This window comes from Clavelina lepadiformis, chromosome 4, assembly GCF_947623445.1.
Source record: "Clavelina lepadiformis chromosome 4, kaClaLepa1.1, whole genome shotgun sequence".
NCBI classification, from domain to species: domain Eukaryota; kingdom Metazoa; phylum Chordata; class Ascidiacea; order Aplousobranchia; family Clavelinidae; genus Clavelina; species Clavelina lepadiformis.
Genome location: NC_135243.1, coordinates 15,398,561 through 15,424,610, shown reverse-complemented (window position 1 = coordinate 15,424,610; position 26,050 = coordinate 15,398,561). Strand labels below are relative to the sequence as shown.

Genomic DNA, 26,050 nt, shown 5'->3' with positions numbered 1-26,050 from the left:
GTTCATGAGGTCAAACCACTTATTCATCAAACCAGCAAACCACGCACTCATCTTCATTTCTTCTCCACCACGACTCTTCATTAAACTGGAGACAGTTCCAGAGAGCAATTGTGCGGCATAGCAAACCCGCATTTTTGCGTAACTCTTATGGGAAAAATGGCCATCAGTCAACTTGCAACTTCTCAACTCTGAACTTTCAAATAGGTAGGGAACATGGCAAAAATGCTTCCACAAAATGAAATGTTGATTGTACTTCATCATTCTAGCTCCACCTGGACGGCTGGATCTCACACAGTTACAGGCTGTCTTCAGCAAGTGTGGAGGGTCACTAATCAAATAAATAGGCATTTCTGGCTGATAAATATTAATGCACTTGTAGGGGACGGTCAAATTGGAATTATTGAGCAATTGGAACAATTTTCGATTGCAGGATGCACCATCAGCAACAAGTGCTAAGACTGTAAAACCACATCCGGCCAAGGATTCAACCACTTCCCAGAACATGCTAACCAAGTGAAATGCCTTTGTATTCTTGGTGGCATAAAAAACAATAGGCCGGGAAAAATTGCTGAGGATACTCCTACCATAAAATTGTAGGGCATGTGTGGCAGGAGCTTCATTATTGTATTGTCTGTCGACACCCAGATCAACAAATCCTATTATTCGGTCTGTTGCTGCATTATACACAATATTTTCTTTCACTGTAAACAAAATAAGCAACAGGTTATATCTTGTGCATATACAGTTAATAACTTGTGTCATTGTTTTGTCATAAAGCATGAATAAGAATCTTACACAGTGTGATTAATAGTGTTAAAAATTCCAAGAAAAGTTTCACCTTTCATTTCATCGATTGATATAACGAGAAATCGTTCATGTGATGCTAGACTGAGACTTTTGGATTTCAGTTCTTCTAAAACATTATCTTGAATGCCAGGTGCAGTGCAGTAAACGTTTCTGAAAACAGTACAAAAGTGAGCAAGTGAAACAATTGCTCGTAGTTAGCTTGTAGTAGCCAAATTGCAGAGAACAGAACCCATACGCTACCGATAGTCATTTAGGGTGCGTGAGCTTGGTAGTCGTAAAATGCCACTTTGTCGTAATTCTTCATAGGCGCTTTTACTTTTAGCAGCTAGACTCAAACAGAACCTATAAAGAAAATTGCAAGGGTTGATTTTAGCACGCTTTTACGAAATAAACAAAAATTGAGGTCAACTGAACTTAGTTACTCAGTAGTAGTTCAGTTCTGAACTTAGTAGTTATTCAGTAGTTTATTACTCAAGGAGACCTAAACCTACTTTATTAACTCAGGGTGATATCTTTCCCCATTTCTTTTCATACTATTTAGCTTTTGCTTTAGCTTTTACTTTGGCTGTCATGTCATCTGACATAATTTTATCTACCTCCACTTGCACCGTATCATCAGCTAACAGAGTCGAAACCTTAGCTTCTAATTCTCTAATGCTAATAAAGAATTACTTCATAACAACAAGACTATCTTAAATAATACTGTTTTATTTCTATCTTCTGGCATTGCTCAATCTACATATAGTTAAGTGTAAAAAGCACAGCTACTGACACTGACAATCTTGCAAATGAGACTATTACTAATAGGATTACGAAGTGCAATATCACCAAATTTCATTAGCAGTAAAGGTGGAGGTAATTCGAGATGGTAGGTTAAATGTTGGCTGCGCTGATCGTTTTAAAGGTTGATCTTTAACCATATGGTAATAATTTAGCCTTTTCTGGTTGAGCCGTCCCTCCTTTTCATCTACACTACAACAACTCCTGCACTGACCACTTCCCTTGAGAAAAAGTTCACAACTTGCATTTCTAACAACAAGAAATTTGGTTCATTTAACAAGAAAAGTCACAAAATATGCCTAAGATACTGTGTACACTTTAAGTGCAATGCATTATCAGTGTTACCAAAAATAAGTGAGTATATGGTCACTAGCAGCATGCCATATTGATCCGTTACCGACATACACATAGGCTTATACATATGCTTGTTAACAACCAGTTCGCAGATGTCATTAAAATTCCAAGAACCGGTTCGCACGAACCGGCTGAATCCCACCACTCTATATGATTCATTCAATGTTAAATAATGATAAATTTCATTTATGTAACAAATGCAATAGGCACAATTGAAAAACTAGTTTCACCTGTATGCAAGTTTCCTAACCGTTGGTGCATTTTCAGAACTGAATGGTGTCATAGATTTGGTGGTCATGTGTGGCAGGCCACTTCCAGAACTATACAATCCAGAACATATTGAAAACGATTCAATATCTTTTATGGTGCCGTGTAGTGTTTGAGTAGTTATATCCAGGGAGTAAATACAACTTGAGCGAGGTGCTTTCCAGCCATAATAGCATATCCTTAATGACATGTCATATAATACTCCAATCGAGTATTTAGGTTGATCACAGCCATCATAAAAAGAAAAAACAAGATTTTTGTTTTCAAATGACCTCTGCCAACCTTCCGGCAAGCGAGCAGATTTCAAGGACGCAACAGATTTGAAATGTAATTTTGTTTCAAAGATACGCTTCTTCGGCGGCTTTCTTGAATGTACCTGCGCCAAAGTCAGCTTAGGCAAAGACAAAGTGGGTACTGCTCCTTCACGTAATTCTTTACGGGAACCCGCTGCAAAAAAACTCTTATTTGTGCATACATGAACATTTTCAATTTTGATACTTGTAATGGTACATATATTAATCTGAAACAACCGTGAAGGTTTGCACTAATAGCTTGTCACAGATGCAGTGTTATGCTGTGCTCACTCGCTAGTAAATTTAATGAAGTTCTGCATCAAACCATCTCATGGAAAACAAACACTGCATCAAACGCTAGATATGCCATTACATTAAATATCTTTCCTCAATACACTAGTTACACTGCATGTAAGTCTATGTAGAACAAATTTTACTTAAAACAATGTCAGATCTTTCAAAATGCACTTCACACATTTTCACAGCATCTCGAGCAAATAGATTTTTTATGTGCTCGTCGCTTCTGCAAGCCAGCACGATACACTCCAACCTTTCTGCCCAGCTTTCCTTCTCCTTTTTTACAAATTTTCTCGAAGGTATCTTAAACAGAGTCACGGCAGGTGACCTGTTGTTGCACATTGGTAAACAGCACAAATTTGCCATTATTTCAGACTATTTAGCTTATTTCAATAACTTAAAGCCTGCAACATAAGACCTGTACTATTGAGTCTTAATCTGTAAAGTTTTTATTCTGCGCGTGGAGCGAAATTTTATGCGCAGATGAAACAATACAATATGACTCGGTCTATCTAAATTTTTCATCCATTCATTTTATTTTTCACCTTAAATGTGGTGAACGAAAAAATCTTCCCGCGCAACTCAAGTAGGCTAAGCCATGCCTTGATACAAAACAGCAGCATTATCAGTTCAAGGAACTGAAACTAAGTTAATTGCTGAACCTAAAACTCTCACCTGATTTCAATAATTAATTTCAATTAAAATTAACACCCAATGGATCCCAATAACTGCACCCTAATAATAAGACTAATCTGTTCCAGCAGCAAACAGATCTGAAAATCATTGTCGTCGTCTGCATGTTTATTGTTATGTAGTGAACCGTGACCGTGGAGAAACTAGAATATGCTCCAAGAGAATAAAAGAAACAAACATGACGTCATGCGCAAAAGAGAAGTTTCTACTCATGTGTTTAAATCTCTTTGGTACACCTAATACCTTATTTTCCAACAAAATAAAACAAAGAAAAACAAAGAGTTTAAATTAAAGTAAAATATTGTAAGAAAGAAAAAATTGTTGTCTCTGCTGCAGAGGAATATTTTTGTCGATTTGGCAAACGAAGTTGTTTTCGTTTAAATTATTGTGAACCTAGTACCGTTATGTAAGCTAGCAAGCACATTCACATGAACACCCGGTCACCATAGTTATTTTGGCAAAATCCTAGCAAGATAATAAACCCAAAACAATAATAGGGCAACGTGACGCGACGCGACACGGCCGGGCACAAGCGCGAACCAAAGCAACATATGTGATTAAAAACGTCCATACCGGATGGTCAACCATGAACTACAGAGAAGTAATGTAAAATATAAGGTATAAAATCGGTAATAAGAGAAAATATGAACAACTTTGCAATTATAGTAAAACAAATTTTAAAAAGAATTAATAGATTCTTGAACAACTATAACGAATTGTGATGTGTATGCTACTGTGCTGCAATAATATCTGTGAATGTTACATGATGACTTGCGGCTGTCATTCTTTAGTTGAGCGAGATGGATGGTGAAGTTAGAAACGGTTTCACGGTTATTCATCGATACTGACGAATCTCATCACAAGATGTGAATATACTTGTTGGTTAGTAGTTGTCCAAGAAATGACTTGCATTGGTTAAGATAGACACATTTTAGCTTCCAGTTGTTGTGTTAATAGCTCCATCGTCTGGGCTAATAACTCGATCGTCTAGGACTCTAGGCTAATAGCCCGGCATTTTAATGTGGTCATACTGATACTTATAAATTTGACGTCTCAGTTGAAAGACTGGGTGTGTCTAATAGAAATACCGTCCATTTTAAATAGGCCTACAATTTTCCCTAGAGTAAATATTATGTAATTATAAGATTCACAACCAAATACAGGCATAATAATGTAAGTAAAGCAATGCCCGTGACCGTTAGGTCACATCTCGGAGGAATAAGTTGCAGACAGGCGTGGATCAACGTCAGAATGAATTGCAAACTGGCGTGGGATCTTGTTGGACCAGATTGTAGGCAGGCGTGGGCCATTGTATTGCATTGTAGACAGGCCTTTGACATCGATGGAGCAGAGCAAAATGAGTTTTGCGAGGTCACCAGTGCTGCAATCTCTGGCTACTAGATCACGTGTCCCCGTCAATCAACTCCAATTGACCCGAATTCCACGTCGGGGTCACCAGTACAACAATCTCTGAGTTTGAGATTACGTGTCTGAGCCAATTAACTTAACTTGACTTCCATAGAACTGTCTTTTTCTGCAAGCATTAATTGCAGATAAACAGTAGGATAAAAACTCAAACTAAAACGTTTATTCGAACTAGTGAAACATAGACATTCTGTCGTGCGTTACAGCACCACCATTTATATAGCAATTAAGCCAATATCAATTACATGAAAGGAATGTACCGAATAGTCCGAAAAGTTAATGGGTAGCGCTATAGCGAAGCGAAAGACATTACCTTATATTTATGTTGAATGTTGTTGAGCTGTTCCTGATACACCATTGCGGCTAAGTTTATGTTATTTTATTGGTAAATATTATAACATGTACCAAAGCACAAGCATAACTTGAGATTGAGAGACGTCTAAAAAGAGAGTCTGTATGCCTCCTTTTGCTCCTTTCATGCATTTCCAATACAACTCATGAATCGCGACGTAACCGTCACAGTGTAAGATTCTGACATCATGGATATATGGTTGTCCGAAAATCTTCAAATGACGTGTTGGTTACGTGATGCACTGGGAGACTTGTCACAGTCACTTTTTGTTTTGTTTCCGATTTTATACCTTATATTTTACATTACTGTATTTTGCTTTAGTCCATACATGATTATCTTGTCTGGATGCTGTTGCTTTGGTTGTTCGAAAATATACAAATGACGTGTTGGTTACGTGATGTACTGGGTAGGGCTGCCATATGTCCTCTTTTAGGAGGATTTGCTCTCTTTTCTAAAGAAAAATGAATTGTCCTCCGAGGATACTGAAAAATGTCTAAATGCCCTCTTTTTAGCACTTTGGTTTTTCTTGCTTATATTATCAACACAAATATATTTTTATGTGACTTTTTGGAATGAGACCTAAGTCAAATGAGTTTTCGGCGACAGCATGAGGTCTAATCATTTACTAATCTTTACTTTACATCTAATCATTCTAATCATTTTATCAATGTTTTGATTTAGACAACCATAAAGGCTAATTAAAGCTAAGCAATAACGCCAAAGAGGAATACTGTTTTTCTGATGTACTGCGGCAAAAGTATCCTTGTTTCAGAAAAGGACGTAATGATTTTGAAGCTGAATGCATTACTTGTGCATATGTGTATGGCTATCCATAAACATGTGATAAATTCTTTAAATGTAAAACTCTATTAGCGTTGTACTTGCTGGCGAAATTGTCCTCTTTTTGGGCGATGAAAATATGGTAGGCCTAGCACTGGGTGACTTGTCACAATCATTTTTTGTTTTGTTTCCGATTTTATACTTTATATTTTAAATTATTTTGCTTTAGTCCATACATGATTATCTTGTCAGGATGCTGTTGCTTTGTGCACGGCTGTACCCCCACGCATTCTGCTTTGGTGGTTTTGGGTTCTATGATCTTGCCAGGATTCTGCTAGAATGATGGTGGCCATGTGGTACGTGTAGCCTATATTGCGCAAGGTTGGTCTGGTTCTGGCAGACTGGCACTTCCACGTAGTGATGGTTTGATAGTTTTTCAAAGAAAACGTGAGTAGGCCTAGCCCATAGCTGAGAACTTTATGATATGCATAGATCGTGCAATACTTTTTACTAGCCTATAACTTAGCCTACTGTATGAAATGTGACCAAACGTGTATAACCTAGGTCCTAGGCTATAAGGCTACACCAGGCGTGGCCAACAAGTCAGAGACTAAGACCCTCACTTTTTACTGTGTTGGCAATGCTGGTCTTGAATAATCCTCTTCAAACTTAGCTTGTATTCTGTTGTTGCCAGTCGAAGAAATCCCTTCACATGGTTGTCAGTCAGAACAGATCGATGCTTTGATTTCAGGTGTTTTAGGGTAAAAAATGCAGACCCACAGACGTATTTTGACCCAAACATTGAAATTATCCTCAGTGCAGCCCGTTTGACATTGGGATATTTTTATGTTGGCACATTTTCCCATAACTCTATGGTCCCTTCCCTTAAAAAAGATTTCAGTTGATCCTCCTCGCAAAGATCAATAATCTCCAATTCAGCCGCAACCTCATCTGACCCCAGCGAGAATTTTTAAACAGTTTATTTCAGATTTAAATCGGTTGACGAAGAACATTCAAAGTTTTCTTGAAGAGTTTCAATCAGTGTCGCATATCTGACAGTTTGCTTATTCAAGGTGATGCTAGTGATTTTCTTGCTGGCTTTTAGCAGAGTGGGAAAATGTGTTAAATCTCTCTTTTTAATATGTGCCTTAAACAGCTTAAGTTTGTTGACAAACGGAAACACGCTTTACACTTAGGTCAGGTAGCATTTTTAACTTACCATGCAAATTCAGGTTCAATCTGTCCAAGTGATAAAGTATCTCAACCAAAAAGGCCCAATCCAGAATCCATCCGAGGTCAGAGAGCTCGGGATAAATCTTGTTCTTCTCTTCCATAAACAGTTTGACGACATCTAAAAGCTGAAAGAACTGAGAAAGTACCTGGCTTTTTGATAACCATCTTACAGAGCAGTGTAGCGGCAGGTCACTTATGAGCGCTTGATCCAGCTCATTAATAAGTTTCTTAAATTGCCGATGGTTAAGTGCATGTGTGCGGATGTATTTGACGATTTCCATTATAGGCTTCATGACATTGTCCAAATTAAGTGATTTAGACACAAGTTACTCTCTGTGTATGATGTAGTTGAAATTCACAACTCTGGAAACGTTTGGTCAGCTTTGCAAAGCCCGACAAGTTCGTTTACAGATCCGATTATGGCTGTGGCTCCATCTGAGGCTATTGTGGTTTGTTTTGGTATGGGCAGATTTGTTTTTGCAAATGTAGTCATCATTGCTTCTTTCACGTCTATGCCACAGGTTCTGTCTTTTAATGGAACAGTATCAAGGAGTTCTTCCTTGATCAAACAATCATCAAACACGGACTGTACAAATAATGCCAACTGAGGTTTGTTTTTGTATGTCACAACTCCAATCTAATGCGACACTAAAATACTCTCATGCTTGAAGATCAAGGTGGAATTGTGTTTGAAAATCCGTGTTAATGTCTGATATTCTGCGTTCAATAGTGTGGCGGGACATTTGTACGTCTGATATCATTCTTTTTAGTTGGTTGTTTTCAGGAGACAAGGTTTCAACAATGTCCCAAAGGCATTTTTTTACGAACTCTTCTTCACTGTATGGTTTTTTGGCTCGTGCAATGTTCGAAGCCATTTGATACGATGCAAGCGTTACAGTCTCTGATTGCTTTATAAATTTTTGGAAAAAGTGTATATGCTTTTCTGCCTGACTTTTCAAAGTGATAAACTTGTGCTTGCAAAGTTCAGTGCCTTTCGAAAATTCCCGGTCCATGTTAGCATGATGTGAGCTGAAGTGATGCTGAAGATTTAAAGCTTTAAATTGCTCTAATGGTGCTTCGCATATAAGGCAGAATGGCTTTCCATTACGTTCAACAAAAAAATCTAAATTCTCCCACTCGGTTAAAAACGTTCTGTGTTCATCCTCGTATTTTCGTTTTGTAGTGCATTTTTTCCCTGCCATTTTGAGTTAAATAAAGTAATACTTAGCCATACGAAGCAGCTGGATGAAAAAATCTTAGCCAAAGTTGACTTAAGCATATTCATGCGAGTTATATTGTACAAGCTAAAAAACACAAATACAATATGAACGAAAGAGCCGCAGCAAGCCGCGGGTTGGCCAGTCCTGGGCTAGACAGTAAATATCCTTGTTTTGGTGGATGCACCTCAAAAAAGTTGAATCTCAAACTCTGGCAAACTAAGCTTAATCTGCCGAAAGGCACAATCAACCATGCCTTTTTTGGGTCTAGTGCAGAAGTGCACATCCCTGGGATGCCTTTGCATATTAGACCCCAGCAACTCAAATTGTGACTGATCTGGTTTTGGACTAAACCCAAGGCTGGTATGCCATGTGACTTGTGGCCTAAGGCTGCTGCCCGGCATTTGTGCAGGCATGGTGCGACTATATATAGCGGAAATCGCGGAAAAATTCAGTCTTTACTGTAGTTCAAATCATGTAGTAGGCTAGACAGTTTGCAAAAAACTTCATATAACGCAGTGTAAAACGTAAATAAAACAGGTTCTACTGATCACACAGCCATGGTTTTTATATCATTAAAAGGGTAATTTTATTTATATTATACTTTAAAACTGCAAATTTTTAATCAATATTAAGCAGCAAAAATTGCAACAACAATTCTTGCCACAGTCTGCGATAATTGCGCCAGTGTACGAATAAAAAATACATGAATTTCACACTTACTCGAGCTAGTTCTACTGTTTTCTGATTGGTTAATTTTACTTGAATAAACATCAAATTTTCCTTAGGCTTAAAGCCCTGCTGAACTTCTGCCATAAAAAAGGCATTTTTCGAAAATAAACATACGTTATATACGTCTCGAATAAAAACCATAACCTTTGTTATTTTGTAAATATTGTATACTGATTTTAAGCAAAGCCGTCTTCTAATCGTGTCGTTAGTTTTTGCCATTGACTGTAGGGAGCGAAAAGTAAGGTGCTTTCTTGTTAGAGCATGTTCAAAGTTCAAACATGATACGATGAATATTCTTTCTATCCATTATACATATATTTGACATATAGACCTATATCATATACCGCATACACCAAAATATTTAGATCAGGTTAAAAGAAAATCAGTCAAATACCAAGAAATTGGAGAAATCAGAACTAGCGAATTGTTTTATTTACTGCTAAAGAACATCGGAAACTTAAGATAACAGAACATCCAAATCCATAACCGTCAATTAATATTCAACATCGACGTGCAATCAGAGGCATTGTATTTATACAAAATGAAACAGTCGACATTTTTCCGCTGCTAAAACTTTATCATACAGCTCTATCTTTATAGTTTCAAATCAGTTTTACTCGCAAATTGTTATCATGTCCCTTTATAAGTAGAAAATTTATCACACTGTCTAAGATTAATTTAAATAGAATTAAGGAGCAAAGAAGGAATCTCAATGAAAACAGCAAAATCAATTGAAACAAACGAGTTAAATATCACGCTTGAAAGCGATTACAATACGGAAAGCAAACAACTTAAAAATAACAACAGAAAAAATGGCAACTAGCGCATAAATTCCAATTACCATCAAAAAAGTAGCATTCAGATATGCGTTCACTCACAATTATGACAGAGGCAAGTGAGCTTTTCGACTTAAGTTGGGTGAGATTGAGATCCAAGTTAGTGCATTTAATGTGATACGGTCAGTGGTCGTAATCATCGCATTCTGCCCACGACGTGTGACTCAAAAGGATTTTTATAGTACTGTGAAGATATCTTCTCATATTGGCTACCTCACCAAAGTTGAACCAATGTAGAAAAAGTGATTAAAAAATAAACTTAGAGATCAAAGAGCTCCATGAAAATTTTAACAGATTTAGAGGAGCAACTGTTGTGCAAGTGTGCGAAAAAGAGCTCTTTAGCTCCTATTATTCGCGAAAGATTGAAAGATTTGTACAAGGACAAATTTCTTGCCTCAGTAAGAAATTGATCCTAAGTCTCACTAAAATCATATGAAATTATAGTAAATACATTCAACTGTATTAGATTGACTCAATCAATTGCTTTTCTTTTTTGTATTTTTTTTATTTCTTTTGTTGGTGCAGTTTTGATGCTGATTCTTGCATTAAACTTAAAATAATTATGCTTGTCTGGGCACACTATTTGAAATTGCTTCAATTGTGTGTTAATTGTTTGAACTTTCAACCAGTGCAGTGCAGTAATAAGCTTAACAAATTTATTTTGTAACTAAGAGTTTCATAATTTTGAGCTATCTAACTATTCAAACAACATGCCCTCTGAAGCAGCAAAGCGTCGTGCCTCAAAAAAGAAAGAGGCTGCAAAGAACAGACAACGTCCTAATAAGAAAGCAAATGAACAAAAAGCTGAAGATATTTCTGAAGCGGTTCCAGAAAAAAGTAAGAAAATTTTGTTATGCATCTGTTGTAATTGTACTTGGATGATAATCTTATTTTATGTGTGATATCAGGGTCAGAGGGGGGAAACATATTTGCTATCGAAATACGTTTAGATTGTTTTACAAACCAAATTCGTTAATTGCGTACTCTTTAAATGCATACATCGTTTTATCACTATAAATCATAAGTGCCGAGCCAAATCCTAGCTAACATAATTTAAAAACGTTTGTTATAAGTTGCTCACCGTTTGAAGTTATAAACCAAATAATGGCAAATGTCATAAGCAAACCATAAGATTCTATTTTAATTTCTTTGTAAATGACATTATCCAATAGGGATGCGCTAATACCAACCGAAACCCATATAGAATCGCTGAATATTGCCTGTGTTAAAGATTCTCGGGCAAACAAGAATACTAATAATGGCTGAGCCAAATATAATATCATTTGTACATTTGTCAACTTTGATAAGAAATTAAGATCTAGTTCCCTGTTAAACTTAGGTAAGGTTAACACTCCTTAAAACGAAAGTCATTTGTTTAACGATCTTGATTTTTTTCCATCATTATTTAAACATTAGATTTTTAAAACAAGGGAAATTGTTAAGCTTTTGCATCATGGTATTAGTAAAAGTTGACCAGTTTACAATATAATTTTATCGATTGGTTCTGGTACGAATAGATTTGGGATTCATTAATGACGACCTACAAGATATTCGGGTTTGTATGAGTCTGAATAAGTTTCCTTGCCACACAGCCCTATAAGATAGTGGTTTATTTGCAATAACATTATCAGCATTTTACAACCTACCAAAGACCTAAACATTAATAAGCTAGCAATATTACACCTACGATTTAAATACGGAATTTGAATGTTGGCCAAAAAAGCATTTCAATTAGATTGAAGGTCAATGATGTTTCACAACACATCGAATAGAGTTTAAGGATAGATCCTTCTGTAAATTTATTTGATTTTGTTTATTTAAGCATAATAGCATGCATACTGTTTATTGCATGTGCTGTGTTTCAACCGGTAAGACATGAAGTGTTTTGATCAAAAATTAAGTTTGAAGTACAAGCTTTCCTGTCTGATTAAATTATTTCCAAGGGCCAGATGTTTCCCACCTCTGATCTAGGTGAAGTTACTGAATTGGTTAATAATAATTTTTTATGCTTAATGCAAGATTTGAATAACCTACATATTTTACAATTTAGTAAATGGAATATCACTTGCCTCATTGTCCTTAAATGAAAGCTCAGCACACAGTGATGCACGTTCTTGCACAGGAGTATTAGCTTCCCATCCTGTATCTTCTGATTTGCACATACACAATTATTCATGTACTTACCATGGACAGGTTTGTGGTTTCAATTTTTTACATCACCATTAATACAGTAGTGTTCAGAGTAGCTACAAAAGTTACTCAAGTAAAAGTTTTGTTACGCCCAGTAAAAGTGTGCCATTACAAGCAGAAGCTGCTGTTCAAAACTACACAGAGATGTTAAGTTTTGTCTCAAGATTTTGGGTGAAGCAAGTAATTTTCCTAAGCGAAATTCAACATTTTAATGTTTATTTGCTTTTAAAAATGTAACACCTAGTGTGGCATGTAGTTAACAACAGTTGCCAAACTTACTTAAGTAACACAGCTACAGTTATGCTTGTTTGGTTCTGAATAAATTATGTAACCTATATCTTGTGTATATTTATTCACGACTTACGTCGCTACCAATATTTACACCTGTTTGCACTCAGTATGCAAACACAATTGAAATGCGTTTGATACATGCATATACATAGTATATTTATTCTTTCGTAATTGAATATTTATCTCAAGAAAAAAAAACTGCAATTGTGGCATATTTACTGGTTTAAATTACTTTTAAGCCAAGGTGGTTTCGTAATTATCTTTCTTGCTTACCATCTAATGAAATAAACGCTGATATGTTGCTTAGGTTTTATTTCAAGACACAAATCTTGAACTAAATGCTGGGAATCGATATGGTTTAATTGGACCCAATGGTTGTGGTGAGTTAATACACGAGATTGTTTTTGTATATTTATATATATATATAGCATATTTGTATTTCAAAACTTGTGATTTCAAATCAGTTGTGTTGAAAACTTCTTTTACAAAACTATAAAAAGACATTTGTTTAGGAAAATCAACAATGCTGGCTACGCTTGGTGCTAGAGAAGTTCCTATCCCAGATCACATAGACAGCTTCTACTTACGGCATGAAGCACCTGCAGTAGAAATTACTCCACTTGATTTTGTGTTGAATGTAGATGATGAAAGACATCGCTTAGAGCTTGAAGCTGAGCATTTGGTTCAAGCTGACCGTATGTGAAATGAAGTTTTCTAATTCATTCTGAAACATGAATGTGAAATACAGTTAGACCTTGTTAATCCGAACCACGAACAACTGGAATCCTTAATCGCTATCCAAAAGCTATCCACAAAACTGCAGGGAACCGATTTCTTTCCATGCATTTTTCCTCTATCCGGACACCCTGCAGTCCGACTCCGACACAAAATTTCAGAATAAATGTGCTAAATCAATAGAAAAAAAATCCGATAAACCAGATTGCGAAGCAAAAAAGATTGGTTGTAAATGCAACTTTTTGTGCACTTGTCGTAGATGACAAATACAATAGCCAATTATCTATGCACAATGAAAGCAACAGTGATATAGTTAGATGAGATCGTTATACAAAACGCTGAGTCAGCACTGACGAGCTAGTTTACTAAAAGCATGAACATAAAATATATTTTCGTTTTTAGGCGATCAGTAAAATCCTTTTATTCTTTGCAATTGATTTTCGTGACACTGACTTAAATTCCTATTTAATATACATTAGTGTAACATGTTCCCGCTCAACATTATTTCGTCCTATTATTGTTTTGGTTCCGATTATCTGGATACATCGCTAAATAGACATTTTGTGTCACAACAAAGTGGTTCAGACTAACAGTTTCATACTACAATAACTTTTTGACTTATTGTATCAGTTAATTTCACATTGTGCACTTGTGTTGGGTTTTAACTGTTTGTTTTAAATTAGCTGAAAATGAAGCTCTCATGAAGATATATGAACGTTTGGACGAGCTTGGGGCAGAAACAGCTGAGGTCACAGCTTCACGTATTTTGCATGGACTTGGCTTTAATGCTGCAATGCAAAAGAAACAATTACATGAGTTTTCAGGAGGATGGAGAATGAGAGTATCTTTAGCAAGGTAATTAATTTATACATACTGTCATAGAGTTGCAGTTACCACTAAAAGATTGAGAACCTACTTCGTTTTTACGTAAAACAATGGTTTGGTCTACCACTGTGGTCGGAAAACTGTGAGCCGCGGCCCAAATGCCGGCTTCCAAAGCAAAATATGATGGGCCGCATATTGTATCCTGTTATGAAGTAAATGTGGGTTACGTGATAGTTTCAGTGTTTTTTTCTATTGGCCTGGTTCAGTTAGAGCGCTAGCAACCCACTTCTTGATGTTTTTTCCATCTTAAGGGGTCATGACCCAATTCAAAGAGATAGGCTTTTCAATGCAAAGTACATTAAATCAAGACGCTACTGTCGCAAAACCACATCATAAACCTATCCTGAATTTTGGCTTGCAACGAGATCTAGGTTATGACTGTCTGCAGTCTTAATTTGGACAAAATCCATGTACTCAGTTTTCTATAACAGCTACCTAAACTTTACAGCAAGTTTTGAACTTAAAAATTTAGCACAAATTCTCCAAAAAAGCAAAAACTCAAACCCACAAAAAATGTACAACTTAGCCTAGACCTGCGACCAGCTACCGCCAAAATAACAACAAAACTTGTTCACATCGACGTCACATGCGCATTGGACCGGAAAATTTCTTACTTTTTTTAATATGACGCATTGAGTGCGAACACGTAATAATCAAAGTGTTGCTGGCTCAAAATTGTCTTTCTATTGGGAAGTGACCCCTTAAGTAAAGTTTAACTACAGCAATAGCGGCAAACATCTGAAAAACACAACCAGTAACCTCTCAATCACATAGCGTTATTTCTTACATCATATTGAGATTGCAAGCCTATTTTTATTTATAACGCTAATCCTTCACTGCCCTACTACTTACCTGTACCAATTGTGGTTTGGACAATAGTTGGATAACTCACAGTGAGTGTTTGCAGAATATCTAAATCACAATTCAGTCAGCGAAAGGTTATATACAGAGGTTCAAGCTTTATTTTATCAGTAACGATAAAACGATATTTCCAACAAAATGTAAAAGCTAAATCTAAATTTCAGATCAAATAATTCAAATGTTAAATTTAGGGTAGTCAGCCCCGACTGCTATAGTCAGCCCTGACTGCTAGGTCAGCTAGCTAGTCAGCTGGCGGGATTCCAACCCACACTCGCACAAACAAATGCACGTTTAGTTTTAAGGCCGCAATACAACTTAGCATTAGTGACGGGAGTGTATTGTCATTTGTTATCTGTTTCTTAATTGCAGGTTACCATGTTTTGCTAAAACCTGTGGAAAGCACGTAACTAGATTAAAAGTTAATTGAAGTTGTCCTAATAGCTTCAACAAATCATGTTTGCTGCGAAAAAGAGAAAGAGAAAAGCACATTGAAATTGTTAGCTAGCTAGTCATTTTACTGCATTAGGCTGAGTATGTTTAACATGTGATGTTGAGCCTTCATTTACTAATGAAGGGAAAATTTGGGCCATCGTAATAAAAGTTTGCCCACCGCTGGTCTACCATAAAGTTTTGATTAAAACTGATGTACATACATTAATATTTTGTCATTTGCATTTTTTTGGTAACAGTTCTGTAGATGTTTTGGAAATTTCTAAAATATTATCCTAAACACCTTATGGCACTATTTCTTTTAAGCTTTATTTTGAGAGAATTCAACTTTAGTTTCTTTTTGGCCATGATTCTACTCATTTTCGGCATGCAATTCTCTATCATGTTTAAGTCAAGACTGTTTACCAGGCTATTCCAGCATATTAATCTGATCGAAATCTTCCAACTTTTTTATCATTATTAAAAAGTGTCTAAACTGCCTATGGTTAGGTAAACCCCGGTATGCTAGAGAACTACATTGCCGGGAATCTCTTTGGGTGCAGCTTCATAATGGTGGACTTTGTTTCTCCACTGCATTTACATTTGCGTTTTTCATTGGCAAATCTTTGACCCACCATGCAAGAATATGAACCTATTTTTTATAACTTGTGTATTTTCCAGTCATAATCAAGTTTTAATTTGAAAATAGTTTTATCTATAAAACTTCTTTGACTTCTTCCTACACTTACTGTGATCACTATTTTTAACAAAAGTTTCAAAACAAACGTTATATTATTTTATAATTGTAATGTTCATGACTTTTTGTGTACATATTGTGAAGCATAATGATTGCTTTAAATGATTTGCTTTATGGTCTGATATTTCATTCACTTTGTACAAGGAAGATTAATGATAGGTCCTGAAGTCATTTTGCTGTATGTTAATATTATCTCTTTTTTAATTTTAAGGCTTCTATACATGTAATTGGGTGGTTGTGTTAAACTAACCACTTTTCAACTCAAACACCTGCCAATTCAATTGTGGCCGATATATCCCTGGGCAAAAAATTGAGAGTTTTTGAATAAGATAATATGTTTGAAACAAAATGTTATTTTTGTGAGTCTCAGTAATAATTAACAGAGAATTTGCATTTTTACAACTTATTTATGGCAATAAATGCTTAACCACTACACATTATTAAAAATCCTTTCTCCCATATACTGACTGGCAACTATTCTTTGATTTAAAGCAGCTTTTTTTGGGCTTACTCTACAGTATGCTTTTTGCTTGAATTGAAAATAAATCGCTGATGTGCAATTTTTTATTTAAGAAGATCACATTCAAAACATGGAAGGGTGAGTAAAGGTGATATGAAGCAAAAAAGACATAACAAAATTAATTATTACTATGTTTTTGTGTTTTGCGCTTTCTTTCAAACGCATCAAGCCCATTAAAATGTTTTTTTTTCTGTCTAAAAGGAATTATGAACAGTAATAACTTTTTTATGGTGAAGGAGGAAAATTTAATTTAAGCCCCAAGTGTTTGGGACTTGAATCGGATTCAGCCCAGTTAGTTCACAGCCTGTGGATTTTGGCTATAGTTGCATTTGATGTTCATTTTCAACATAGAAGTGTTACAGGTAGTACATCTGTTCATGATGCAGTCATGTTTTTGGCACGACTGCCAATTTTCGGTACCATTGTGGCAATCATCGGTACCAGATTAAGCTAAAACTGAACTGACTGAGCTGTAGATTGACATCTACCTTTACCAACTGGTATAAATAAATCAATTGTAACAGCAATAGCTTATTGTGTGAGTTAGGTTAGGCTCTGGAATGAATTGAAGTACGTTTTAGTCATACTCATACCTATTTTCTGTCTACCACAGGAAGCGTTCTATTTATACTTGGTCAAAACACCACCATCATGCTCATTGTGACATGATGGCCAGCACTTAATTAGCGCCAAGTTTGTTTTTTGCGACAATTACCTAACCACTAAATATTGCTAAAAAGTTCTTTTCCAGGTGTACTTACTGACAAATATTTTTTGATTTAAGATCATCCTGATACCAACCTTGCCCCTAACTTTAAATTAGGCAGATAACCAAATACCCACTGGCTTTGAATTCGCCAGGGTTGAATTGACTGGAGTTGAAATATTATAGAACTTTCTTCCCTGAGCTAAGTTTTATCTAATCATGATATTTATTTTTCTAGAGCACTGTTCTTAAAGCCGTACCTGCTTCTACTGGATGAACCAACAAATCATTTAGATTTAGATGCTTGTGTGTGGCTCGAAGAAGAATTAAAAAAGTAGCAGCATTTGCTCTTATACAGTATAATGAGTGTTGTTTTGTTGAATTGTTTAAATTTTGTGTACTGTAGAATTCACTAAATAAATCCAGTCATTTATTGCAACCACTTTTCCTGGAGATCGAAATTTATCTACGTCCTTTAATTGTCATGTTTTGTATGTGTTTGCCCCTCGTGGAACTTAGCTGTCAGTAAACAGTAGGTCACTTAATGTTACAACTTTATGGTATTGTTTCGGTGCAATACAGCTCAGACAATCGCAGCCAAATTTTTGTCGTTTTCGGGTGCTTTTATTTATAAAATTAACAAATTCAAAGTCATCTAGACTCTAAGGAGATTAAGAGGGTTCTACTGTATGTATAATTTCTTCGTATTTTTCGTCTCTGTTCGTGTTTTATAGCACTGTTCTATTCTTCCAGGTTTAAGCACATCCTTGTCTTAATTTCCCACTCCCAAGATTTTTTGAATGGTGTATGTACAAGAATCATACACATGAACCTGAAAAAGTTGAACTACTACACAGTAAGATAAAAATTCTCTTTCAATCTTTTTGCATCTGCACAGAATAGCAAATTGATCGTTTGCCTAAATAAGTTGTACTTTATCTTCTCATCCAGGGAAATTACGATGCTTTTATACGCACAAGAGATGAACTGGAAGAAAATCAAATGAAACGCTATCAGAAAGAACAAGATCAAATCAATCATATGAAGGTGTATATAAAGTTTACAAATATAAGGAATACAAATTACCAATGTTCTAAATGTGCTAGAGGTTTACCTACCTGTGAGCATTCGACTGAATTTTCTCACAATATGTTTTCTGCTATGTGTTTTAGGATTATATTGCTCGTTTTGGCCATGGCAGTGCAAAATTGGCAAGACAAGCTCAAAGCAAAGAAAAGACATTGGCAAAGATGGTGGAAAAAGGTTTTTCATATTAAAGCTTTCATTGTTTGAAATGTTTGCCTTGGTTAAAGTTTGCAAAATTCAGACTGCAAGAAGCAGACGATATGTCCTTATTGATAAGAAAGGGGTTCAGTGTTAACAAGGTCTGGAATTTTAATATGCAGTAAATGATAACGGGGTATACGGGCAACCTTAATCAAGAAGTGCTATTCTTGAATACAGAAACTATTGCAACACTTTTTCTTGGGTAGGAAAAGTAAGTTAGTATAATATTGTTTTCAGCAAAAATACATTCACAGCATTCTTAATTTATAGCTGCCAAAAGTATGGCTGAGAGCTGCTGTTAAGAATAACTGTCTCAGCTGTTTCCCAAGCAGTGTTGATTATTGAACAGTATAAAGCTGCTGGGTGATTGGTTTACCCTTGCTGCCTTTGCTTTTTGTAAAAAGCTTCTCATTGACCAAAAGCAATAAATTTATGATCGTCTTTGGTGGTACTTCCCAGCTCTATTCTTACAAAAAAAAAGGGAAATGTATATGATATGCATCCAGGGTAGCACAATATAAATTGTAAACTGTATCAATTTGTAGGTTTGACTGACAAGGTTAAATCTGATCACAACTTCTCTTTTTATTTTCCTGAGTGTACAAGATTATCCCCGCCAGTACTAATGGTACAGAATATCAGCTTCAGATATTCCACTGATACAGTAAGCCATTTGTCAGTATATAAGTTAAAGTGTTACACTTGTCATGTGTCTGAAAAACGCTGCTTGTGTATGCAAAAGTATTTTCTTGTAAGCTATTTAAATTGTTCCATATGTTTTTTAATTCAGCCGTGGATATACAAAGACGTTGAATTTGGTGTTGACATGGATACAAGGCTTGCTCTTGTTGGACCTAATGGCGCTGGAAAGTCGACTCTGCTTAAATTAATATCTGGGGAGGTATTGCTCAACTATGCTAATATTTTTCAGTTCATATATTACCTTATTGATGCTTGGAATGCGACTATGTTCAGAGAGTTTAGAAGTTCACACTGAAGAAGCTAGCTTAACTTCCGAAAGTTCTTGTCTGCTTTTGTTTTCATTGATTATACTATTGAAATTAACATGGTTCTGCCATCATCAAGTTTGAGGTTCGCAGTTGTAGGAATAAAAAGAACACTTGCATTCTTTGGAGACAAAAGTAAAATAAATATCTGTGGACAAATTGTATGCAATTACTGGCTTAACACATTGATTTAACCGTCCTGAAAAGAAGATTGGTTCACTGCCATATGGTTACTCCAAAAATATTAATTTATTATTAGTCATACAATATGTTACTATTGGTGTAGTTAACTGGCTTACTGGCAACAACAATATTAACAATGCTGAATAAGATTACTATCTAACCAGTCAAAACAGTAGAAGATAGCTTGCTTTATGGCATTGGCTAAAGAACTTTCCTTAATAGACAACGAATACAAGTAAACAATTTTTTTGTATTGTTTATTTTTGCCATTGACTATGGGTAGCAAATATGGTGCTAACCTTGCTGTATCCTGGTCAAACAACCACAGAAAGTTGAACCACAAAGTTTTTATTTATTGTAATCCAATAAAGTTGCCGCCTGGTGCCAAACTTCAAATACTTGCTGCAGTTAATGAGTATACTTAAAAAGTAACCATGAAAAAACTGTCTTCATACCCACTGGTAATAGTTCGCTTACTACAAGGCCATAGTTCCCCGAGAAATTATTTTCGTTTTGACTTGATAAAACTAAAATATGTTTAAGATTACAAATATATTTGCCATAATAAGGACAATACATACAGCTGGCTAATACAACACTAACTATAATAAGTTCTATTCTGCATTATTTTACAACTTTGTTAGCAGTTTAATGCAATGAATTCATCTGACAGTGTTATGTTATGTTTCATTGAACTTGTTAACTAACCACTTTACATGAATGAGCTTTTGCAAGTGTGTATTAAGTCAGCAAAGCAAGTAAAAATGTTTGTTTGCTCGCTCACTGTGATACCTATTTATGTTTTGGTAACTTGGGAAGCATGTCACAGTTCAATAAGTTCCACAACAAAAACTATGCCGACGGTTCCGGTATTCAGTGCTATTTCAAAACAGTAGTTTGAACAGTACTTTTTGCATAAAAGATGCTGCTGCAAGTGCAATATTTGCCACTATTATACCCATATGTGACCTTACTTTCTACTTTACTTGACGTTTCTAGATTAAAAAAAGAACAACAGACGCTAAAATTGTTATTAAATTTTAATTAACATGAACTTTTGAAAGACTACTTGTCAAAATTTTGAAATAATCGTGTGAAAAATACTAAGAACCAGGACCGAATCAAATTTCTTGAAAAAAGTAATTCTGTACGAGGATTCGGTATTTTCAAAACAATTGACGCGTTACAGTAATTTAGTACCACGGTACTGCCTTCCGCTCCCTTTATATCCACAAATGGGTACAGTATTTGCGGTACGACAGCTTACTTATAATGTTCAGAGATACTTTCTGAATTTTCTGTTTCAACATACACAAGAATTTTAGCCTATTTGTCTATAAATAAAATTGACCTCAATATTTTGTGATACACTGACTTTTTTATGCGTTGAAGAAGTGAATTGAACTTACTTTAAGACAAAATATAACAGTTAATAGTTAGTAATAACTTAGCCTTTGTAAGTACATCACTTATGTGCTTTTGCAGCTTAGTCCCACAGATGGAATCATTAGACGGCATAGTCATCTGAAAATTGCTAGATATCATCAAGTAAGAAACTTTTTTTGGTTTATATGATATTTGCATATTTTGAGTGGATGTGTAATAACATATGTATTTGGAATAATTTTAGCATCTGCAAGATCTTTTGGATATTACTCTAACCCCAGTGGAGTACATGGCAAAATGTTACCCAGACATTAAGGATTTGGAGCAACTACGAAAAAAGGTTGGAAAATATGGAATTAGTGGAAAACAGCAGGTACAACTGAATGCGACTTATGTCAGTGTTTTTTTCCTTTTTTGTAGCAATGAATGAGGGATTTATGATTAATCTTAATTTCTTCGGGAATTCTTGCGTAAATGTTTGCATCTATCGCTATTACCGGGGCCTGTCTTAGGCCAATGTAACTGTATTGGGCTACGGCGGCCCCACGCTACTTAGCAACAAAACAAAAATAACATTAAGCTTTTATTTTCTGCAAATTACAGTGAACTATTTCTCAAATTGTTCTCAAAAGCAAATTAAATTAGTTAAACAAGGTACAGATAATCGAGGAAGCACTGTATTTAACTAAAATGTTTTACTTGCCTATTGAATGACACCTTTTTGTTTTATTTCGGAAGTTATGTCCGATTAGTAAACTGTCAGATGGGCAGAAATGCAGAGTTGTTTTTGCGTGGCTTTCTTCACAATATCCTAACCTTTTGCTTCTTGATGAACCAACTAATCACTTGGATATTGAAACTATTGATTCGTTGGCTGATGCAATCAACGATTTTAACGGTGGAATGATACTGGTATCTCATGACTTTCGTCTCATTAATCAGGTTTGCTTTTTAACTGAAGGTTATCTTTGATGCTAATGCATGATATAACTTTAGCATTTTTGTAGGCAAGACAAATTATCAAATTTATTTGGAAAGATGTTCCAAGCTTAATTTGTCCTAAACTTAATGTACACTGAATAAATTCATGAAATGCGGGAAAAGTGTTACTCCAATTTCTGATGGTAATTCATTCATAAGACATGTTGAGTGAAATAAGGGATCATAAACTTACAGTACATGTTATTTTTGTTATGTATAATGTAGTAACTTGGGTTCAAAAATGTCCTATTTTCCTAGAAAAGTAGTCAATGTTAGGCACAATTTGCTAATGTGATGTTTAATTGTTATTTTTCTTAGAATTTGTTTCTGTAGTTCATTAATTAAGTAAAGACACTTTTTAGTCTTGCTTGAAAAGATTTAGTTTCTAAGTAAGCGTTGCTTAAAGTGGGATAATAGACGGACATACTGCAAACTTAATCGGTTTTATATGTGGTTCCTTGTTGACAAAGTTATTGTTTTTGCCTGAAAACCTTTCATTAATATAGCATGATGCATCTTAGTTATGCAGTTTAGAGTAAAGTATTTAATGTTTTAAGTTTTTCATGCCATTACACTATTGGCAACATATTTTGTGGACAATTTATAGATTTTTTGCTAGTAAATATATTTTTTCTTATATTCGTGTGACGTGTTAGGACTTGGTTTTTCACATATGATTTACTTGATTTGAGACTGAAATTGGATGACTGTGTAACACTGGTGGGAAACAGCTACACTAACATTTTGTTAGAAACGGCTTTATTACTGTAAATAATTTTGTCAGCGCATGTGAGCTTTTGTTTTGTTTAAGGTCGCTAAAGACATTTGGGTATGTGAAAACCAAACAATTACACCTTGGAAGAAAAACATACAAGCCTATAAACAATCGCTAAAGAAAAAAGTTATCAATGAAGAAAAGCAACTTCTGAAGTAGGTTTTAAAGACCCGTTTATATTTCATTAAAACAATTGAATAGTACATTGTCTTGGCACCATAAAACCTGAATTGCATTTAACATTATACCATTTTTTAACATGGACTGAAATATATATTACAGAGGGAAAAGTGCTGATCATGTCACGAAGTAAGTAAATTTTTGCTTCGGTTTTTTTATTAATTGTATATAATTTTGAATTATGTTCATTAGAAATAAATGTTTAGTCATATTTCACTTTTTGTAGGCGAATTTTTCAGTAATGGCTATCCATTTAACAATTAAAAATGGATTCTGCTTACTCTTTATTGCAGTTGTACTGGAAGTGGAGATAAAGGGAAGCGTTTGAAACCAGTTCCCGTTGCTCCAAAGAGTAATATTGTTGGAATTATTAAGCCTAAGAGAAACGAGGCATCTTGTTTAAGTATAGGCAAGGTGAACAATCAATCCCAGGCAGATTTCTGGGATTATGAAAAGTGATGTCTTCGATCATTTGGATGTATAAGTAATATAAGTAATAAGTATCTACTAAAACTAAATTCAGTGTTTGGCAAGTACTGTATACACAAAATTCTTTCCTACAAGAAGTTTGGCACTCTTCTTTAGACCCATCTTTCACAACACTTAAGGATTTTTCTGAGTTTTAACGTTTATTTGGCTTTGTATAAGGAGCTTTTACCTGGCAAATACTGTTATAGCTACAGTCGGCTCATGCTTTGATTTTTCTGGAGAGAAAATATTTGCGGCAGTGTGTATTTTCACTCCACGACCAGCCAGTTTTCAATTAATAACCTTTTATCGTTCTAGGCAATTTATTTATTTTGTGTGGCTTGTGATGTGACGTTTGCAGTCAGCCATTAGAATGTTTGTCTGCAATTCAAATCCTTGTTTCCCTGACGCTTTGTGGTGCAGCTGGAGAAAAGCAACTTTTCCTATTGACCTGTTAAGCTTTGTAGTTTAGTTTAATCTTAATACAACATTTGGTCTTACTCCAATTTGCCTTTTAAAATGAAATTTGGCATTGTTATGCGTATGTCTATAAAATATTTTCGGAAATGCAGACTGTTTGTGATTATTTATAGACATTACAATTAGCCTACGTCATGTCTTGTACTTATAAGGAAGGGAAGTTTGAAATTAGCACAGGACGATTTTTCGTTGCTGTACACGTCAACAGGTGTTATAATTTCAATACACTTATTTGCAATTAATGCTGGCAGAGAAGGACACGGAGCCTTCAATGAAGTCGCGTCAAGCGGAGTTTATTGACCAAGGCACGTGATCTCACAACCAGAGGTCGCTCCTCTGGTCACCTCGCAAAGCTTGCATGCTTTGCAACAACGACGTCAATGGACCCACGCCTAACTGCAAGTGGAGGTCCGACGACAACCCACGACTCATTTGGTTAACTGCGCAAGAGCTACTGCTGAGAGTACGGCTTCACGTTTTTACCGATTTAGTTCTTTTTCGATTGCGGCTTGTTTGTGCCCTAAGATGTAATCTGCGGGGGAGACTGGTGTTGCGTTAAATGCCCCGTGGCACTCTCACTTTGAAGTTTCAGACTTCTGGGCACATTTAATTATTGTTGGCAGGCCATATAAATCCCGCACGACTCAATGTCACAACGGCTTGTGTTTCACAAGTTCGAATAAACGTTTTTTGTTTTCAGTTTTTATTCTACCATATGTGTGCAATTGTTGCTGACAGGGAAGGACACTTAGCCTTCGTGGAAGTCAGGTCAAGCGGAGTTCATTGACGTAGACACTTGAAATCTCAAAACTAGGTTGTTCAGCTCAAGCTACTGTAGAAGTTGTAGAACCCGGCAACACTTGTAGAAAGGCTTAATTTCTTTGTTTATTATATTATAAAGTGACATTACTAAAATGCAATTATTACACTGGCCTGTATTTTTCAACTTCAAAATTTTTTTTTCACTAAAAACTTGCAAATATAGCTATTTTTGGGGCGCTCATTCCGAATCTGTGGTCCTTTTCATTCTAGCATATCAGAATTTTGAGATAACTATTACACGTGGTATAGTGGATGGTGAGTTTTTGGTGGATTATAATCGCAAAATAACACAATGTGTACAACAAGCTTGACTTGAAAAAATTCACTGTTTGAACAGAATTGTTACACATCTTTGTCTTCTCATGATAAATCAAAAAATATTTTTGAAATATGGCAACAATAACAATATAATACAGTAAAATGATATTTATTAAAAGCACAACAGTTCATTATCTCGGTATCTATTTTAATGAAAATGCGAGTCTTCCGGCTTTTCTTGCATGTTTAGTAAAGTCCTCTCTTTAAGACACCAGCAGTCATGCTGACATTCCACTGGCCCTGATAGCGTTCCTCCATCACCATTATGTCCTGGTGAAAACGTTCACCTTGCTCCTCACTAAACTTCCCACAGTTATCTGGGAAGTAGTCGAGGTGGGAGTGTAAAAAGTGCAATTTGACGCTCATCCTACACCCAAGTTTCTGAAAGGCATCGAGCATATCTGTAACAAGCTGTCTGTAATTGGAGGCTCTGTTATTTCCAAGGAACTGCTGGATAACAGCTTTTAACCACTTCCATGCTTGCAATTCCGTTACAGACAAATCTCCATCCTTCAACAATTGTCTGATTTGAGGTCCAGTGAAAACACCTGCTTGCAGCTTAGCTTCAGATAAAGACGAAAACTTTTCTTGCAGGTACCTAAATTTTTCTCCGTCTTTGTCCATACCTTTCACAAATTTTTTCATGCACCCTAACTTAATGTGCAAGGGCGGTAAAAGAACTTATGCTGGAGCAACAAGAGGATGGCAGAAACTCATCTCTTT

At 35.6% G+C, this 26,050-nt stretch overlaps 2 protein-coding genes across 2 annotated transcripts; one reads left to right on the top strand and one right to left on the bottom strand.

The window, feature by feature from the left end:
- Positions 1-7,027: 7,027 nt before the first annotated feature.
- On the bottom strand, positions 7,028-7,944 carry LOC143452999 (general transcription factor II-I repeat domain-containing protein 2-like). The gene is made up of 4 exons (XM_076954151.1): positions 7,939-7,944; positions 7,691-7,867; positions 7,224-7,568; positions 7,028-7,180 (listed from the first exon to the last, which is right to left on the bottom strand). The coding sequence occupies exons 1-4, from the start codon at positions 7,942-7,944 to the stop codon at positions 7,028-7,030; spliced, it is 681 nt and encodes a 226-aa protein (XP_076810266.1).
- A 2,726-nt stretch (positions 7,945-10,670) lies between these two features.
- LOC143451839 (ATP-binding cassette sub-family F member 2-like) lies at positions 10,671-24,278 on the top strand. Its single transcript, XM_076952584.1, has 17 exons — positions 10,671-10,903; positions 12,117-12,259; positions 12,855-12,927; positions 13,060-13,242; positions 13,966-14,137; positions 17,679-17,774; positions 18,194-18,296; positions 18,392-18,487; positions 18,613-18,703; positions 19,273-19,391; positions 19,518-19,628; positions 21,403-21,465; positions 21,548-21,676; positions 22,042-22,245; positions 23,096-23,214; positions 23,342-23,368; positions 23,533-24,278. The coding sequence occupies exons 1-17, from the start codon at positions 10,777-10,779 to the stop codon at positions 23,696-23,698; spliced, it is 2,022 nt and encodes a 673-aa protein (XP_076808699.1). The 5' UTR covers positions 10,671-10,776; the 3' UTR covers positions 23,699-24,278.
- The last annotated feature ends 1,772 nt before the right edge of the window (positions 24,279-26,050 follow it).